The 20,392-nt window shown below is 41.2% G+C and overlaps 2 protein-coding genes across 8 annotated transcripts in view; one reads left to right on the forward strand and one right to left on the reverse strand.

The window, feature by feature from the left end:
* MAP3K4 (mitogen-activated protein kinase kinase kinase 4) overlaps window positions 1–2,888 on the forward strand; it is a 92,759-nt gene extending 89,871 nt beyond the window's left edge. For all 7 annotated transcript variants that reach the window (XM_066616233.1, XM_066616215.1, XM_066616250.1 and 4 more), the window contains 2 exons: window positions 1,666–1,845; window positions 2,336–2,888. In XM_066616233.1, the coding sequence (XP_066472330.1) occupies window positions 1,666–1,845; window positions 2,336–2,356 (201 nt within the window). In that variant the 3' untranslated portion in view covers window positions 2,357–2,888. The remainder of the gene's footprint in view (window positions 1–1,665; window positions 1,846–2,335) is intronic.
* Window positions 2,889–3,578: 690 nt separating this feature from the next.
* AGPAT4 (1-acylglycerol-3-phosphate O-acyltransferase 4) overlaps window positions 3,579–20,392 on the reverse strand; it is a 79,161-nt gene continuing 62,347 nt past the window's right edge. Inside the window, exons 8-9 of the mRNA XM_066611352.1 lie at window positions 19,100–19,298; window positions 3,579–7,044 (exon numbers count right to left, since the gene is read on the reverse strand). Coding sequence (XP_066467449.1) covers window positions 6,953–7,044; window positions 19,100–19,298 — 291 coding nt within the window. The 3' untranslated portion in view covers window positions 3,579–6,952. The remainder of the gene's footprint in view (window positions 7,045–19,099; window positions 19,299–20,392) is intronic.

A 20,392-nucleotide genomic window follows, 5' to 3' on the forward strand; every position in this document is an offset into this window, starting at 1 on the left:
CTCCATGAACAGGAGTAGCATTCTGCTCGTGGAAGGGGTTCTTGCACAAGTGGAATGCTTCTTCGGTTAACAGGGGAAGCCTGTCTTTCGGGAGCGAGCTCCTGGTGGCAGGCATTTGCTCAGTATGCTTTCCTCCATTTATTTTTCACATTTCTATGCTACCCTTCTTCCAAGGAGCTCAGGGTGGTATAAAGAGTTCCTCCTCTCCTTTGTGTCCTCACCAGAACCCTGTGAGGTAGGTGAGGCTAGGAGATAGTGACTGGCCCAAGGTCATCCAGGAAACTTCATGGCTGTGTGGGGATTGAACCTGGACCTTCCAGGTCTATGTCCAACTTCCAAAACAGTTTTTTGCAGATTTTGTGATTTGAAAAAATGAAAAAGGCTGAAAGCGATGTTATGTGTTTTTATTCCAAGTTCTTTTTATTAAACACTTTGTATCACCTACCTAGTACACTTTTAATGTCAGCAGCTACAGCCTCAGTATTATTTCTAACTGGAAAAGTATGTATTTTAATTTCTGTAAAATATCTTAAACACAGAAAAAATAGCCTTTGTGTTTTTATTTGGATATTTTAAAAAAAAATGTGGAGTTTTGTGTTCTTATGTGTTTAACAACTATGAAAAACCTCTAGTGATAGGCCAGCTCCTGTGTTCTACCCTTGACATCCATTATAATAAAAACTGTGTTGATATTACATATATTTTTCTTCACTTAATCTCCTTACAGGGGAATAAGGCTAGTATATATGGTTTGGGTGTGTGTTCCTCCACAGATACATGAATCAGGCAATCCCTCTATAGAAGTGTGTGATCTGTAAAGCAGCTCTCAACTCTTAAGCAGTTGGGGCGGTTTTAGTGTGTTAAATTTCCCCACAGCTTAGAACATAAAAACAATGAATGTGTTGTGTTTTACATTCTGAGCTGTGGGAAACAGTGGTGGAAAATTTAATTTCTGCAATCTTCCTTGCATCACAATTTTTTGTGACAACAAAAACATTGGGCTGCATGTCCATTGCATGCATTGACATTGAAAGCACTTTAGGTTTTAAGCCTATGATAACTGCTGCATCAATTGGAAACATATTCCCTATTCTTCTACCATTCATTGAGTTCTCATATAATAATGATTCAGTGATTTTCATGTGCTGGCGTGCAGCATTCATCTTCCAGAAATACCCAGTCTGTCATTTTACTAGATGAGAAACTTCAGCCTCTTCCAATAGTTCTGTCACTTCCAAATTGCTCTTCTTTGTCTCAGATGACTTTTGTCCAAAGTGCTGTCTGTGCACTAAGAACATAGGTGGGGTGGGGAGGAGCAACAGCTGCATTTATGAACAATAATTATACTGATGGACACTATAGAGAGGAACTGTATAAAGCTCCCTTGCATAGCAGTTTATTCTTAAGGGTGATAGGTAAAACAATTTTGCATGTTGATCAAAGTTTTCTTCATGAGAACATGCCCTTGTGCGACCTTGTATTATCTATTTGTGAAGTCTAGCCTGCTGGTGTAAAGGTCTTAATACTATTGGAAGAGAAGTGTAGCACAATGGGAACAGTTTTGGGGTTCTGCTCAACCTTGTGAGCCACTGAGTACTACCAAGCAGTGCACTAACAAATTTGTCTGCAGGTGTATCCCTTTAACACTGATACCTTTTGTTGCAGAGGCCATGGCATGAATATGAACACAACTTCCAGATTATGTACCGAGTAGGAATGGGTCATAAACCCCCCATACCAGACAGGATAAGCCCAGAAGGAAAAGACTTCCTCTCTCATTGCCTGGAAAGTGATCCAAAGATGAGATGGACAGCTAGCCAGCTCCTCGACCATTCGTTTGTAAAGGTGGGCTTTTATAAAGGTGTAAAGGTTTGTTTCATTCTGGTTAAGAGACAACCCAGTCTAGTTTGTAAACTGCATTAAGTGGGGATCTAAATGTAATAGAACACCACCAATTTCCAGGCAAGAGGACATGTGGATCACAGCATTGTTTTTGTTTTAAGATTGCCTTCAGAAAAAGCTTTATTGTGATCTCTGAAAAGCTATACAGCAGTAGCCTAGGAAAATCATTAGTAGACAACAGTTAATTAAATTGGAGGTGAAGACACTGTGAGAAGGAGGATGTGTAAGCTCTACATCAGAGCTATTATCCTTGCTTTCTGTTGTTCCACTTCCCATGATAGACCCACTGCTGATGAGGGGCCTTCAATTTAGCAGGTTGCTAGAAATTGACGGGTTTTATTGTAGCAGCCACCTTGTTGTGTAGCCCTTATTGAACCTGTGTATGACAAATTGAAGTTATTGGTTCTTGTCTTGTTGTCTCCATCCTTCTCAGGTATGCACAGATGAAGAATGAAGTTAAACCAACCCATGGCCTCCTCTAGTCTGGTGAAGAATATCTTAATCACTACTGTATGTAATATTTACATAAAGACTGTGCTGAAAAACAGTATAAGGCTCAAAACCTACCATGACTGAAGACTGCACAAGTGACAGGTGTCACTTCTTCTGCTGCTCTTATACGTTTCCCCGGCAGGCGTTGCTCTCGTGACGGTGCCCGCAAGTTTTAAAAAGCTGCATGTTTCAGTGAAAGTGCCATTACTACTGTATAATGGACCATGACTATTTTTTGTCCCTTCTCTGTTTCTCATATGACTGAGAACTGTAATGTTAATATGTAGTATTTTTGAACTTTCTAGGTTCAAAAAAAAACAACACAAAGGTTAGTGTTATTTCAGGCATTCTGGACCTTGGTTTTTAATCTCCTGTTTGTTGAGTGCACTGACTGTGAACTTCTACCTTTTTTGTTTTTGTTTTTTATTGGCCAGCTTCAGATTTGTTATGCAAAGGCTGATTGATATTGATGAACTTTAAAAGCTTTTTCTCAATAAATGGTTTATTTTAGGAAGTCTTACTTACCTCATTTCGTTGCTGAAGTCAGAAGTGTGTTAAGTGTTAAGTGCTATAATTCCTTCTGTTTTCAAAAATTAGACCAATTTTTACTTCACTGGTCTAGAGCTACTGTTAAAGGAGAAAAGGCCCTGCTTATTATTTACATTTGCTAGAAAGGTAACAATCTAGTTTAGGTCTTAGTCCCAGCTGTGACAACCATCCATTTTCAGCTGAAATATGAACTTAGATCACAGGCTAGCACTCCTATTCTAAACCCACTTTACTTGCATGTATAAAGCCTCATCTACCTCAGAGGTGATTATTTTTAGGAAAGTGTCCTTAGGCCTGTAGCCCTAATCCCAACCCATTCTCTATTTTTGAAGACATTTGCATTCCATTTTTGAATCATTGAAAAGAATTTTGAATGGCCATTTTTATGGTTGGTATGCAAGCATGGATGTATGACTAAGGGCACAATCCTAACCAGGTCCACTCAGAAGTAAGTCCTAGTGTGTTCAATGGGACTTACTCCTAGGAAAGTGAGGTTAGGCTTGCAGCCTAAACCTTAGAACTGATTCAGACTTAAACTCCAAACTTATCTTTTTATAAACAAATATTGGGCTTCTTCTTGCTTTGTAGTGCATAGTTTGAAGTGGCAAGATCATTAATAGAAATTACAGATTAAACATGTTTTAACTTCATCTTTATTTTTGTATAAACAAACGTTGAGACTATTAAGGCAATTTTAAAACATACAGTTGCTCATGGATAGAACACACTGATAACAAGCCATTATGGAATTGTTCTAACACACCAAACCAGGGTTTAAATTTGTTATTTCGGTAAGTACCTTTTCTCCACCAGATAACAGTTCACCTTACTTGTCCGCTTATGGAACACACATCCATCACAGTGTTCTCAGTCCAAATTTAGAAAAGTTTTCACTACAGCAAAATAGACCTTTGGTGATCATTGCTGAAAGGTCAGAAACTCTGTACTGTTTGTGCCTCCAACTCTCACTGCAATCTATGATTCAGGGAGGTGCAAGGAAATATGTTTAAGTTATGAAAATAGTTTTATCCAAGTCTCTTATGGTTAGCTGCTGCGTTATAGCGTCTCAGATCAGGTATCTGGAGTCAGACCATGTTCATATCTTAAGAGTACCATCCATTTACATGATCCCTTGGATGCTACCACTACATCCACTTCTACCCTGTTGCATGATAAAGTATTTTTTAATTGAAAATATTTCTATACTGTCTTTCCTAATAACATGCAACAGTTATTTCTATGCAAAGCACTTGTATTGATACAATTATTGCACCAACCCTGTAGGATAAGTATTATTCCATACTGCAGTCAGGCAAGATACTTGCTCTGCTCCCCAAGGCCACCTGGTGAGATGTGAGATATTGTTTAATCAAGTTCTGATTCATAGCTTAGTCTTTCCAGTTAAAAGGTAGCTACACCAAAAGCATCCGTTTAGAACATTCTGGACATTGTATCTCTAAATAATACAGCTGCTGATGAAGTTCATGTCTTATCTTCAAAGATTGGTGCCTGGTGCTGTTTAGATTTCAGTTATGTTGTGGGACATGATCCAATGGAAGAATCAATAAACTATAGTGCATTTTCCTATTCAGCAGTTTCCCTTCCACAACAAAAACTTTTCAATGTGTAAAATTAGCCTAGACCCCAAAACAAGTTACCGCTAAGGAACCTGCCGCAGGTAATGGCATGCAATTATTTTTCCAATCATTTCTTTCACATCAGCAGTGCCTATGCAAATTCCTTTTCAAACAGGGTAGACCTACAGCACAATCCTATACCTGTTTACTCAGAACAAAGGCCCATTGTAGTCAGTGGGGCTTACTCTCAGAGCACAGCCTAAAGCTCATGCCAATGCAGTCAGGAGTCATTAGAAGCATCTAATGCTACTACATCCCTGACTCATGTTTTTGGCCAAACAGCTCCCTATCCTCCCTTTTTAAAAATCAAACTGTATCATCTATACACAACAGTGAATAGCAAGTAAGACATGTATCTTAACATACATCTCAATTGATACAGCTACCTTACAACCACCGTTATATTTCAGAGATGTCTTAAAGCAGCCCTTTAGTGAGCATTTTTACCACACCATAGGTATAGCATCACATCATTTATAACTACTGCTGCATAAATAAATTCGTATTATATACCATACAGCCATTGACATTGTCTTAATTCACTGTTTTCACAGCTGGATCAGACCAAATCACAATTCAGCCATTTGCACTTCCATATAGATAACAATTTTACTTCCTTTTCGTTACTATTACTTCAAATCTGAACAACATTCAGTGGTGAGAACTAAAAGTACCTATGATTCCAACATAACTCTGGCCAATATATTTTTGCCAATAGAAAACTTAACATAGGTCTAACTCTTTGACAAATAATTGACTTTGACTGAATGGGCCTTCCATTTGTCACCTTGCTGATGTACAGCCACTATACAACAGACTTAATTACAGTTAGACAATTTATATTTTAGCAGTAAGCATGTAATGCAGCCAAGGTCAATGGGGAGATGTTCTTTTTCTCATTATTTGCCTACAAATATTTGTTTTTTCTCATTTGCCTACACTGCTATGCAACTTTAGGAGGAAAATATACTTAAGTGCCAAATATTTGCTTTTTGCCAATATGAATATTTTTTTCTCTAAGCAGCTACAGTATAATTTAGACTTCTGCCATCTTCTTCCTCCCAAACAATGATTCAGGTCTCAAACATAGTACGGAGCTTCGATCAAATATCAGGCACTAACATTTCTCATACATACACAGAATGATATTAACCATAACACACACAGGAGAACAGCATGACTGCAAATGTTTACCAAGGCATTATGTAACCAGCCAAATATAAGCACTTTCAAGATCCACTGATTAAACGCATACGCTTAAGTTTCCCTCTGACAGAGCTTACTTTTGGCCAGATCATGTATTTATACCGAGAAAATGTACAGGTGAAACAGCTACTTTTTAAAAAGATATTCCAGCTGTAACATATACAGACACAGTTAAGAATTGCCAGTTTCTAACCCAGAGGCATCTCTCCCATTACAGAGCAGTCTTGACAAAGCACACGTCCCCTACCCCTATTCAGTTTCTAAAGGCACTGGCAATGCCTGTCAACAGTGGGAGGCTTATACGTAGACAAAACTTATTTAGCAATAGGACCCATCATACACACACCCAAAACAACTTGCTAGCACTTTGTCACCAGATTCCTCAATGCTAGTCCATCTTGATGAAAAAATACATTGCAGAATAAATTTATATCTTGAAATTTGACAGCACAATCACTTTGGCTATAGCCAAATTACTCTGAGCCTTATAGCTGCATTATCCCCCAAAATTCTATAGATCTTAACATTGATGGAACAAGACCCTTGCATCCTTTTTTATAGCACAGAAATCATGCCAACCAACTGCATCTTATTACAGAATTTTACTCTCTGGCTCCTGCATGCATTTAGCAACGAAATTGGAGAGAGGGAGGACTCGCTTCCAAACACAACTTCTTTGGTGGTTAATTTGGTGGTTAATCTTGTTTCAGACTAATTTGTCATACTGAACATGAAAACTATGTTGCTTAGCTTCTAGACACATCTGTGGCAGTTCTTCTTGTAAAAGTACTTTCATTTGATACTGCTAAATTTCTTAGAGAAAGGGAGTGGGAGAGAGGACTAGAGAAGACACTCAACGTTAGTTCTTCAGGATGTTTCCTTGCTATACTGTCTCTTTGCATATTTACTTTTCCTGAATTTCAAAGACACTTTTCAGGGGGGGGGGCGGTTGGAAAGGAAAAAATAAGAGTCGTGCAGAATGTTGACTAACATCCCCAGCAGGAAGGGAGGGAGAAGAGGAGAAGGGGAAGAGTAAGGTAGGAACTGGGCTGCTGTATGGCCATCGCTCCATTAGGCTTCTTCATCCTGGAAGGAGAATGATATGTGCATCCATCTGCAACAGGCACACAGTCAGTCCCTTTGGGTTGACGCAGTCCCTGGAGTGTTCACTTTCGTTTCCCCTTGTTGCCGTGGTTGCCATAAGTTGAACCTTTGTTAATTTCTGTAACTCCTATCATCCATCGAACGCCAACTGAAGCTGAAAAATAAAAATATTAGGATATATTTGTGTTAGGTACCATCAGAGAGAGAATGGTAACCAACATCAACTCTTACCTTCAACCACTAGCAAGAAGAGCCCTTTAAAAATGACGTTGCCCATAGGCATTCCCAGTGGAACATTCTCCAAGAGAATGAGCATTGCTGATAAAATTGAGAAACTGGAGAAGAAAAATATTTGGTCTAATGTCAGCATAGGATCTAGAACTAAAACTTTGGGGAGAAGACAATAGCACTGTGGTAGTCAAATATTTTGATGCATTATCGCTATTCCACAAACGTTCATGGATAGACCTTCTGCTACTGGGCGGGCAGATGAGCTCATTTCCTCAAGCCTCTCTCCATCAACCTGAAGCTACAGTTTCAACATTGGGTAGCATACATTACATTTCAGGAATGCAGAAGTAACATCAGCCCTCAATTCAAAACATAGTTATTAGATCATTGTTCTTAAAGGGACAGAAACATGGAAGAGCACTACAGGTATAGGCTTACAGCAGTGCTAAGATCTCAGTAAAGGGAAAAAGGAAACCATTTGCTAGCCTGTCACTCAAGATTTTAGAATATTCAGCTTTAATGTGGTTTAAAATAAAATCATTAGCAGGCATAATGGATAGCATTGTCTCATTCTGCAGAAATGATTGTCAAAGATCCTAACAACACAATGCTGGGCATCATCTTCTCAACTGCAAAAATACTAAAATGAGGTCATGGTTTCAAATGACACTTTGCATGCAACACTAATGCCATGAGCATTTTTGAAAAAAAAAAAAAATACTCCATAACTCATACTAAAGTAAACATAGGTTGAGCACTATAGAAGACTCCTTAACTAGGATCAAAAACAAAAATAAAATACAGTGGTGCCTCACATAACGAAATTAATCCGTTCCGCGAATCCTTTCGTTGTGCGAAATTTTCGTTGCGCGGATCACGTTTTCCCATAGGAATGCACTGAAATCTAATTAATGCGTTCCTATGGGCAAAAAAGGTCAAAACGAAGTCAAATTTGGTTTACAAAGTGTTTATTACGTGCTCTTTAAAGGCATACATACTGTACAGAGGATTTCTAAAATTTGAAGCATACACGAAATTTTTAATTTTTAAAAAATTTGTTATGCGAAGCACGGACCTAAAAAGTTTTCGTTATGCGAAGCACAGACCTAAAATTTTTTTCATTATGCGAAGCAAGGCCAGAAATTTTCGTTATGCGAGTTACCAAACTCAATCAAAAAACTCTTTCGTTATGCGAGTTTTTCGCTGCGCGGGGCATTCGTTATGCGAGGCACCACTGTAGTCTGTCCTCTGCTCTTACACGGTCCACAATAGGTCACTGAGGAATGCCCCAACTTCTACAGCAAGAAACCAACCACCAAAAATGTGAAGCAACAAAGAAGAGAGCACCTCAATTCCAGCCAGGAAGATGGAAAGCAGCCTAATCAGTTTAAGAAAGTACAAATCTCACTAAAAAGCAGAAAAATGAAACACATACCACATCATTTCCCCCAAGTAATTTAAAAGAGACTGGGCCAAAAGAGACTGGGATGATCCAACTATAATTTTCTGGGCATGATAATCAAAACTGCAAGCACGCCACACATTTGTACGTTTTTACTACAGGCAGGTATGCAACTTCATGCACAAGCTATGTGCACAAATAGCTACGCCAAACAGGTTTCTGTGTGCAACTCAATTTTCTTCACACGAGACTCTTATACAACCAGATATTGCCGGCCATTTAAAGTATGTCCCTGATGTCAATAATCGTTGGGGATATAAGTAGTGGACCAAGAAGAATCTCACTTTGGCAAGCGCTTTTAAAGATCACCTAACCAGTTATTTGGATGTGTGATTTTTGCCTTTTGCTTTTACCTCTGCCAAATGTGAAAAATCAAGCCCAAGGTACAACCCAGCCAAATTCAAGCACTGTTAAGTATTCATGATTTAAACCAAAAGTATTCTACTATACGCCTATCAAGACTTACAATCACTTAAGCCAGAGCATATACCTAATCTCAACAATAGACTCCTTCGGGTGAGTTTATGAACAAATGTTGGCATTTAGCTGGACAAGATCCAGCAGAGACCCAGCAGGCAACTGGAGCTGCAAGCTAATACTGCTTACAGAGCTCTCCGTTTCTAAGCCCATATGGGCCATTACATAAACAAGTCTTTGACATTCAGGCCCTGCAGCCGGTTTCTGCTCACAACAATTAAAAAAATGAAGCCATTAATGTCCAAGAGGGAGATAAAGTGGGTTATAGATTTGTAAATAAATAAAATGTATATGTTTATGAAACATAACATGCAATTATTGTGACTCTCCCCACAAGTAGCAATGCAAGAAAACTCCCAGGAGACAGCTTATTAGGACAAAATAATAAGACACGACAGGACAAGATTCAAGAAAACCTAAAACCCGGGCAAGACAATTCCACCTGCACACACAAAATCCTGTTTGGCTAATCCGTGCTCTGCAAGGAATGCCATGATCCAGCTGCTCACCATGCCCCACTCTGAGACTATAGGATGGTTGTTGCATATCACCTCTGCATCAACAGTGTTGCCTTCGACTTCAAGGGGAGTAAAGAGAAAAAGAATACGTCATCTCATGATATGCCCGGTAGGGTGTCTTTTAACATGGCTCATCTAAGGCAAAGATAAAAGAAGAACAAATTCTTCTCTGAGCTCTAAAATCTCCCTTGTATTCCCATTTCCCTCCTTGCCACATAGCTGTCTTGCAACTAGAGGCACTGCCCTCTAGCTGGGTGTTGCTTAACGTTGGTTTTCTTCCTGGATTGCTATGCCAGCACCAAGGACATGAATGGAGCATACAGCTGTGTGTGTCGCTTTTGCCTGGCTTCCACATGAGGTTATGTTCCCTCTTCCCAACCTCAAGGCCTTTCTTACTGTTTAATTTTGGCAATCCAAAATTTTGTTATGATTTGGTCAGATGCCATCCCTAATACATCAATTAATAAATATTTAAATAAGTTCTCTTCCAAGATGAGGATGAAACCAATAAAGGTTAATTTCCAGGACATGTTAAACTGGAAGTCTGCTCATCATTTAAAAAACCACTCAACTAGAACTTCAACAGCAACAGCAGCTTGGCAGAGATGAAGAGTATGGAAGAACTGAAGTTCAGCCGTGACAATACCCAACCTTCATCCCATCCATTAAGCTCACATCCCTTGAAGACTTTTTGCTGCTGAGTGAACTCAAACAATTTCACTTACTAGCTTCAAGACTTCTCCAAGTTCCTTAACCATTATTCACCTAGAAGAGTCCTGGAAAGAAGGAGGGGAGAGAAACAGAAGCACAGATGCCCCTATACAAACAGAAACACATGCACAATTCAGTCAAAGAGACGTGCTCATGCGCATATAAAAACATCCTCTTCGGGCCTGTCTTGCTGCTGAAAGATGTTGCATTGACTTTAGATGACTACTTAAGTAGGGCTTAGTTAAAGCCAAGAAGCTGATAAGTGGAAGTACCTTGGGCAAAATCCGGCCTCTTCAGGGCCAGTCACCCATGCACCTGCCAGCCATATGAAGAAGAAAAGGGACCTTTCATCTGGCCTCCTGTTGACATGTTTTCTGCCAGAAAGAGATGGTTCAGGTAGCGAGAGTCCAACTCAGCTAAAGAGTTAACCATAAATCTCCCTGAATTTCAAGTTAGTTATCAAAATTGTTTCATGGGATTTAGCTGTGGCTATCTTTAACTGGATAACTGCAAGCACAGGAGACAGATTTATTATTATTATTATTAACAGTATTTATATATCGCTTTTCAACTAAAAGTTCACAAAGCGGTTTACAGAGAAAAATCAAATAACTAAATGACTCAACAGATTCAACAGTACCAAGTAAGCAGGTCACCCCAAGAAGGACTGGGTCTGTTGTGCCACTTTCTCCCACCTCCTCAAAATGGCCCACCTGCAGATCAGGCTGTTTGCCACAAGCCTAAAAGCAGTGGACAATTTTAGACTGCCTCTAAAAAAAGACTGTGATTACATGTTTTCACTCACTACTGTGGCCACTGGACTGAAATAATCCCAGTACCGGAAGAGCTCATGGAGAAAGAGGTCTTCATGACAGTGAAAGGACCAGCAGAAACTAAACATACAGCCCAATTTTTAAGTGCTTCAATACTGATAGGGCTGAATTAAATCAAACAGGCCAGATCACTGTTGGATTATAGGGAGTTATACACATAATGCTATGTTTACCCAGTGCTTTTTTTGTTTTAAAAAAAAAAAAAAGGTGCAGGAACTCACAACTTGTTAATCATTTATTTATTTATAAACCATTTTTATTGGAGAAATAAAATATTTTTTATGTGCTTCCCCCCTAAAGATGAACTTACTTCTGAGTAGACATGCATAGGATTGGGCTGTCAATCTCCACATCCCCTTCCCCCTAGCTACTTTTTCTACACATGGGGAAAAATACTGTACAGGTGCACTTGTAGCGTGCAGTACAAGTATGTAGTGTGGCACTACTTTGAGGAGAGGAAGCAGTGAATGGATTCCGGAAAATGGCTTACATGAGTTCCATGTAGTAAAATTACTCAAAGCAACTGTGGGAGTAAGAACAAAAAAGGAATTCTTACACAAGAGGGGTGCACACAGAAACAGCTACGTTTGCAAACAAGCGATTAAATATGGTTTAATTCAGGTATCAGAATACTCTGTGTCTTTGGGAAGGCGCTTGGCATGCAATTGTATGTTCTCTGCTGCCCTAAGCAGCTGCTGTGCATTGCTGGAGAGGAGCTGCAAACGCTGGCTGGCGGAGGGCATGCTTGTGGGGGAAGGATGAGGAGGATCTCTGGCAAGGCTGGACAGCACGTTGTACACATGTAGAATCCCTTTTCACCTGCCCTTAGCATGTGAGAACGGGTGCAGATATATATCTCTGCCAGGATTAAGAGCCCAATCCTAGGTATGTCTACTCTGAAGTAAGTCTCGTTCTAGTCAATGGAGCTTACTCCCAGGAAAGTGCCTAGGACTGCAGCCTAAGAGCCCAATCCTATGCATGTCTACTCAGAAGTCCACTTTAGTGAATGGGGCTTACTGTGGATAGGATGGCAGCCTTAGAGTCCAATCCTGTGCCTATCTACTCAGAAGTAAGTTCCATTATAGTGAATGGGGCTTACTGTGGACAGGATGGCAGCCTCAGGGCCCAATCCTCTGCCTGTCTACTCAGAAGTCAGTCCCACTAGAGACAGTGGGACTTCCTCCCAGGAAAGTGTGGACAGGACTGCAGCCTCAGAGCCCCTCCTCTGCCTGTCTCCTCAGAAGTAAGTCCCAGTAGAGGCAGTGGGGCTTCCTCCCAGGAAGGCGTGGAGAGGACTGCAGCCTCAGAGCCAAGGCCTATGGCTGTCTACTCAGAAGTCAGAACCATTAGAGGCAGTGGGGCTTCCTCCCAGGAAGGTGTGGAGAGGACTGCAGCCTCAGAGCCCCTCCTCTGCCTGTCTCCTCAGAAGTAAGTCCCATTAGAGTCAACGGGGCTCACTGCACCCTCACACTTGTCAGTCAGAGTTGTCTGGTGCAGGAGGAAGCCTGCCTGGGAAAGGATGGGGTGGGGGGAGAAGAGGAGCCCTATGGGGGGGGGTTGAGCTGGGCTGGGCAGGGGAGGCTGGGGGGACCCTCGTTCAGTGGCTGCACTTTCGAGGGGAGGGAGGGAGGCAGGCGCCAGGCTGGGAGGCAGAACTGAGCGCGGCGGCTGCTTGTTGCAGGGGAAGCCCATAAAAAAGGTGCCAGAACACCGTTCCAGTGCGTTCCATTAGAAAAAAAAGCCCTGTGTTTACCCAAAACTTATGAAGCTTTTCTTTATGAATGAGGAAAACAAATACAGTGGTGCCTCGCATAACGAATGCCTCGCACACCGAAAAACTCGCAAGGTGAAAGCGTTTTTGCGATTTTTTCTGGTGACTTGCAAGACGAATTTTTCTATGCCGTGCTTCGCAAGACGAATTTTTAAAATTAAAAAGTTGAAGTTTTGTGCTTGAAATTTTTGAAATCCTCTGTACAGTATGTATGCCTTTAAAGAGCACTTAATAAACACTTTGTAAACCAAATTTGACTTTGTTCTGACTTTTTTTGCCCATAGGAACACATTAATTAAATTTCAATGCATTCCTATGGGAAACCGCGCTTTGCAAGACGAAATTTTCGCAATATGAAACGACTTGCGGAAAGAATTAATTTCGTCTTGCGAGGCACCACTGTAGTAACTTGATTAATTTCCTTTCCCAGATTATTCAACTGAAACGAGTCAGAGACAGACAATACAGTTAACAGTGGCAAAGCTTAATGGCTTTAAAATATAGACAACTCTTCACAAAATAAAACCCTTCTAGCCACACATCAAACAGAAAATACATGTGTTTGGTTATTTTCTGGGAGCAGCTATCAGCTCTTGCTATACAAACAGGGTGAGATTGTACCTAGGGAGAGGTTATTCCTCTGCTGACCAGTAGATGGCTTCTTACAGCTTCCTCTGAAATGTTCTGTTTACATATTATCAGGAGATGCTGACAAAATTTGGCAAAAATAAGATATCAGGACAAATTTCAGTGTTGTGGAAGATTAAACAGTCCACCTCTTATATTGTATTTTGCTTTCAGCCCTACTCTATCATGCCACCTGGTACAACTGAGACACTGAACACCCAGATACATTCTCTTGACACAGTAGCAGAGAAACCACCAGGGTGTTTGTCATTCATACCACCACATTGCGGGGGGGGGGGGGGGCTCCCAAAGTTGGCTATGAGGATTTGAGTAGGCTAACCAGCTTGAGCTGCTCCCTCCTTGGACAGCAGCCATCACTCTACCACACTATACCAGGTAAGGAATATTACCTGGCACAATAAAGCAGAACCAATGAATGATCTATGCATGACTGCCTGTCTCATCGATCAGTCTTCCTTTGTAGACTGTATATACACACCAGAAACATCACAAAACTAGCATGGTTACCAAATACAGAAGAAGTATTTGGTGTGTTGCAGAGCCTCAAGGAAAAACCAGGGTGGGGAGGAGGGGAAATAGTGTACTGCTTAAACCAGTCTCATATTTATTCAGGAAAAACCAGGGCATATTCATGTACATAAGAAATTAAAACATAATACAGTCTAAACTAGTACACCAATTCAGTGCAAAATGTTCTGTCAAAATGTGTAAAGTTTTAAGTCAAACTTCTGAGCAATAACTTGCATCAAGGATTCCAAGGAATAACACAATTATTAGATCCTTTGGTGCCCATGTTAAGCCCCCCTATGTCACATCTGAAATCTCAATCAGATGTGGTAATCTGGTAATCTCACCTCTGGTAATCTCACCTCTGGACCTAGAGATATACATGTATTCAAGCATTAGAATAGTAAAAGAGTCACATGGATTAATACCATACAAACACAATTCTCTGTCTTCACATGTATATAGATGGATATATGCACACTTTTTAAGATTGGGAGCCCTCTGGGACACAAAGTCATCTTTTTCATTTATTTTGCTACGTAAATTGTTTTGTGAACATTAAATGTTCCTATAATGTCACAACAGATTTTTTTTCAGGCAATGTCAATGAAGTAGCCACTTCTAGAAAATGCTTCTTGGTGGGCTATAAAAGGGTTAGTCTACTATTGTTTTATCCATAATTTAAAAGAAATACATATAAAGGTGTGCCCCCGTATCTGCAGGGGGGTCTGTTCTGGAACTCCCTGCGAATACCCAAGTCCACGGATACAAGGGGATGCCCCACACACTTCAGAAGTGAGGGGAACTGTGCTCCTCTTTGCCTCCGGAAGGTATTTTGAGCCCGTAGAGACCACATGTGTCTGCTTAAGGCCTCTGTGGGCCTCAAAATGACTGTTTCAAGCAAAAAAAAAAGTGACTTCTGTTTTTTTGTCATAGAGGCTTCAGGCAGACATGTGCAGCCTCTGCGGGGCTCAGAATACCCACCGGAGGTGGGGGGAGGGCAGGGGTGGGCATGCAGGAGATAAGTGGGCATGCACCCACAGATAAGTGAATCCTCCAATATGGGATCCACGGGCCCCCCTAACTTTTAAAGGGGCACCTGAAATTATGTTGAATAATAGAAATATTTGACTGTCATACACTGAGACACTGAAGGAATTAACATCACCTCTGGAATATTTTCAACAATTTACACTAACCAGGTGGTGGCTGTGGCTAGGGGGGCCTTCGCTCAGCTTCGGCTGGTGCGCCAGCTGCGGCCGTACTTGGATCGTGCAGACCTGGCCACGGTAATCCATGCCTCGGTGACATCGAGGTTAGATTACTGTAACGTGCTCTATGTGGGGCTGCCCTTGAAGATGGTTCGGAAACTGCAACTAGTGCAGAATGCGGCGGCCCATGTGGTTACTGGAGGTAGGCGGTTCGACCCTGTCAGTCAGCTTCTCCAGCGGCTGCATTGGCTGCCCATTCGTTTCCGGGCCAAATTCAAGGTGCTGGTTTTGACCTTTAAAGCCCTATACTGCTCTGGGCCAGGGTATCTTAGAGATCGCCTACTCCTGTACAATCCAGCTTGTCCATCTTAGGTCATCAGAGAAGGCCTTTTTACAAGTGCCACCACCTAGGGAGGTATGTGGCGCGGCGGCTAGAAATAGGGCCTTCTCAGTAGTGGCACCAACGCTATGGAACTCCCTTCCCCTTGACTTAAGAATGGCTTCCTCTCTTGAGACCTTTTGGCGAGGCCTGAAGACCCTTCTGTTTAAACAAGCCTTCTGAGTTTTCGGCCTTTTTAACATCTTTTTAACAGGCCTGATTCTTTTATGACTTGCTGCTGCTCTATGCTCTTTTTACCTATTTTTTATTCTGACTGCTGTTTTTTTATGATATGTGTTAATATGTTTTTATTTGTTTTAAATTATGTTTTTAATCTGTTGTAAGCCACCTTGAGTCCCTTCGGGGAGAAAGGCGGGGTAAAAATAAAGTTGTTGTTGTTGTTGTTGTTGTTGTTATTAAACCAACTCCACCCTACTTTGCAACAAGCAACCGGCTACTTTCTACGTCCAATCGAGGCAATTTCTGCTCTCTAAAATGGCACAATAAACAACACATTTGTTGTTTCATATGCACTCAGTCCCAGAATTTTGATGAGCTAACTCTCATGGGAGTTACATTTTATACCTGGTTTGCATGGCAAGCATCTCTATTTATTTTTGCAACAAGTTTCAGGTCCTACAGCTCTAGAGCTGTAGGTGCCTCATGCAATAATAGATCTGAGTTTTTATAGCTGTGTGGCTTTCTGCATAGTTTCTATCACTTGAAAAGACCAAAATGATTCAAGTTCACACTTGATCGGATGTTCAGAAGGCAACATTTTCAACACCATTTCAGATAAATTGCATGCACTAAACATGCATCAGCACATGACAGACATTGTTTCCTCTTGCTGTAATTACCCATTGACAATTGCTTGTGTGGTTTAGCTCTAATCCACTGCAGAGAAGGTTTTAACAACTCAGCACAATCACTGTTAGGACTGCACAGGGTGCAGAATAGCCTTTCAATTACAAATCAATAAATAGGTCTCTGCACTAGATCATGTAAGTGCATTGTGATCATGCAGAGTTTTAACTCTCTCCATACACTCCAAGCTTACTCTTAAGGAAAACTCATTCTCTTGCCTGTAAAATGCATGAGTGGAAACATTTCACAACATCTCAGGTGTTAAGTGCTCACCAACATCATCTTGATCCATACTTTAAAACCCAACGTAATCCTTTCCGGCCTTCAGCATGTGAAATTGGTCAACAGTTGACTGCATGGCCAACAATAAAAGAACCATTGCTGATGCAACCACCAAAAGATAGCAGAAGTTTCTCCAATCTTTCACAAGAACAAAAACATGAGTTGCAAACTTTTGGATTCAGTGATCACAAACCTACTCTGCCACTGTAGTCATAACATTAAAAGTGGCCCTCTTGATTTACTATTTTCACCTAGAACCCGTTTCACATTAGTTTATTTGGTCACACAAGTGTGGCTGGCTGCTTTTTCTTCCAGCCAGGGAACACTGTGTCTGCAGTAAGTGAATGAATCCTCCGAATGCTTACAATGAGCAGAACCCATTACAGGATCTATCACTATAATTTCACAGTGCTTGCAGCAAGCTATATGAATGGCTTGACTGTCATAACTGCGACTACAGGACATTCTGTGCTAGTCCAATATAGCACACAAATGCACATATAGTAGTCATGTGAACTGGGCCACAGTCATCATCTGTGGAATGACAACAAGTTTCTAAGCCAGTTTCTCAGCAGTCTTAGCCAGAGATCTTTCCCACCCCTGTGATGTCAAATACCTTAACTAAGCCAAAGTATTTGATATGAAAAGCACACACTCTAAACACAAGTAGATTATAGTTCCTGCATCTATAAACAGGGAAGTGTGTACTCTGTGCAAGCACTAAAATCCTGGGGGATTATTATTTTTTTTATAGAACATTTCCATGTGTACTGTGCCACAACTACAGCCTTGAAAACATGTGGGCCATTTTTGGATACATGGATCTCAAAAATTTAGGGTGAAAGATGCCCTTCTACACACTTCTTCCCTTCCCCTTATGTGCAGAAGGGAAATGCACAAAATAGCGAGATATATGCAAACAGGATGGGCTGCAATCATACACACACCTTCCTGGGATTATGTCCCAAAGAATACAGTGGGGCTTACCTCTGAGCAGACATGCACAGGATTGCACTGTTAATTTGCCAAATTTATTCAGACTGTAAGATTCAGCTTTTCTTGGAGCAGAACCTGGATTACACTGGAGAAGGCTCTGCCCTCCCCTCCCAGGACAGCACCTACTACTACTACTACTACCACCACCACCACTAGATAATAGGACAGTATCTGTTCTCTGCTAGCAAATATATTGTACTCTTCCACTACCATCATCTATGAGCTTACATCAAAAAGCTATACAACCTGACTGTCATTGTTAAGAAGATCAGCTAAATCAGGGTTCTGAAATCTTGCTAAACCCTGGGCTTTATAGACAAACTTCAATTATATTAGTCAGCCCTAATGCAGAGAGTTGCATGACTGCAAACTGTACTTTGCTTTCGTCGGCAAGTACCTGCTGACCACCACAGGCTGGAGGATCTTCTCAGACATACTCAACAGACTCCAGTATAACTAGAATCCCAAGTACTTTCATCTATTAGATGCCAATAATCCCACATACTATTATGATGGATCACAGGAGAGATCAGATTAAGGCATGTTGAGGAAAAGAGAGAAGATGTTTTGAAAAAGTGGTGAGCATTACAGGCAAGAGAAACACACTCAAAGGATGTTTTTAAAGCCATATCGGGTGTCTTACCTGAAGACATCTACAAGGGAAAGACATCATACTCCCCAGTCCTGAAATCTCTGGGTTGACAAAAGTGAAGCCACTTAGAGATTTCAGATTATGGCACTGGGAAATTAGGCAAGTACTTCCCACTGCCCTTTTCCAACTGCTTAGAAAACATTATTTTATAATCCTGGAACTTAACCAGATGTGTTGCAACAGCCTTACACTGTTAAAGTGACAAAAGTTTTGATATTTTTAAAGTAGCTCAAACTACATTTTTACAAAAACAAAAAATACGAACAAGATTAATCTCAATTCTTTCCAGATCTGAGAAACATTTGTGCATTTGAAAACATTCTATTTCAATCTATTCCTTTTTCTCTTTTTGAAGAAAGAGTTAGAAGTGATTCAGTTTGTTCTCTTCCCCCCACCGTCCATCATACAGGTGCTTTCCAATCCAGTTCTGCAAAATTTAAAAAGCAAGACTGAATTAGAAAAAGAAGTGTCCTAAAAATCACTGAAATTTACACTGAACATCCACCTTCACGCATACCCCCTTCGAAAATGAATGTATCTACATTAATTGCTGAATTGTTCCAAAAAGTTGACTCTTTTGTTCCAGAGAACCAGCCAAATACAGATTGGAAAAGGGACCTCATTCCTTATTTCAAACTTCAGCCTTGTTTTGAAACTCACTCACCTGCAATGAAGACAGAAGCAAACGAAGCCAGAGTCAGTGATGAGCCGCTACTGATCATGTTGACGAGGAGCTTGAATAAAGGATAGAGCAGCAATAAAGCCCAGAACAGCATATTCAAGAGAGTCCATGGCCGTCGGGGTGGCACTATCGGAGTGCCAGGGTAAGTTCCTGTTCGGTAATATTCCTCTTGGAACGAGTCCTGTTTGGGACAAAAAGGATTAAGCAAAAATATGTCAAAGGCAACATCAGGAGGGATTAGATACACTCACCCATACTTGTGCATCTTCTTGCTTCACCAAAATCTGTAACTGTATCTATCAAAATTCTTGTTTCTTCACGAACCATGTTTGCCACTGCCTCACTTTCCCCCCAAGTTGGCCCCCAATAATGGATCTGCACATAGTAGTTCTTTCCACTGCCTAGACAATCAAGCCATTGTCCTGTTTTAAATGGTGCTTGTTGCTGCAGTGGGAAGTGAAAGCAAAACACCAGCAATGCACACAGTTCTCTTCCGTTGTTCTCTTCCCTGTCCAGCCTTCCAACCTCAGCCACAGCAAAAATAGCTGTGTTCCTGCAGGGAATGTTCCTGCAGGGAAGCTTGTCCGGTCTCCTTTTGATGTGTTCCTTGGTTGACACGGTGGGGCAATATACAGCAAACAGACCTCCTGCTCCCAAGTAGGGTCCTCCATTTCCTGCCTTTAACACAAGAGGCCCAGACTCACTAACTCCACAGTTTTACCGAGCCCTCCTAGAAACACTAAAGGTTAGAGAAGGAATAGGCTTCAGGGGTCCATCCAGCCAACCCCCTACACAGTTGTGGAGCATCCCTGACAGAGTCCACCTTTGCTTGAAAGCCTCCAATGAGGGAGAGCCCACTACTATATGAGGCAGGCTGTAACAGATGGCTCTTCCAGTTAGGAAAGTCTTTGTGATATCTAGCCTCATTCTACAAAAGAGCTACAATAAGTCCACTCCTTATGTGTGGCAGTTCTTCAGATCCTTGAAGATGGCTAGCATGTATCTTCCCAGTTTTCTCTTTTCCAGGCTAAATATACCAAGCTCCTTTAACCATTCTACGTGGTACCCAAGTTCAAAGGTGTACCCAGGACAATGCCAGGACATCATGATGCCATGCAGCATCATGATGTCATTAGGGCGTAAGCTCTCCAACTGCTTCCCCACTCAGGAAGCAGTTGGAGCGCGAGCACACACTTTGCAGCCAGTTGGGTGATTTCTCCCCAACTGGGGATTTCTTCCCCAACTGGGGAAGCAATTGGAGTGCATGCTCTGGTG

Source organism: Tiliqua scincoides, chromosome 1 (genome assembly GCF_035046505.1).
Source record: "Tiliqua scincoides isolate rTilSci1 chromosome 1, rTilSci1.hap2, whole genome shotgun sequence".
NCBI classification, from domain to species: domain Eukaryota; kingdom Metazoa; phylum Chordata; class Lepidosauria; order Squamata; family Scincidae; genus Tiliqua; species Tiliqua scincoides.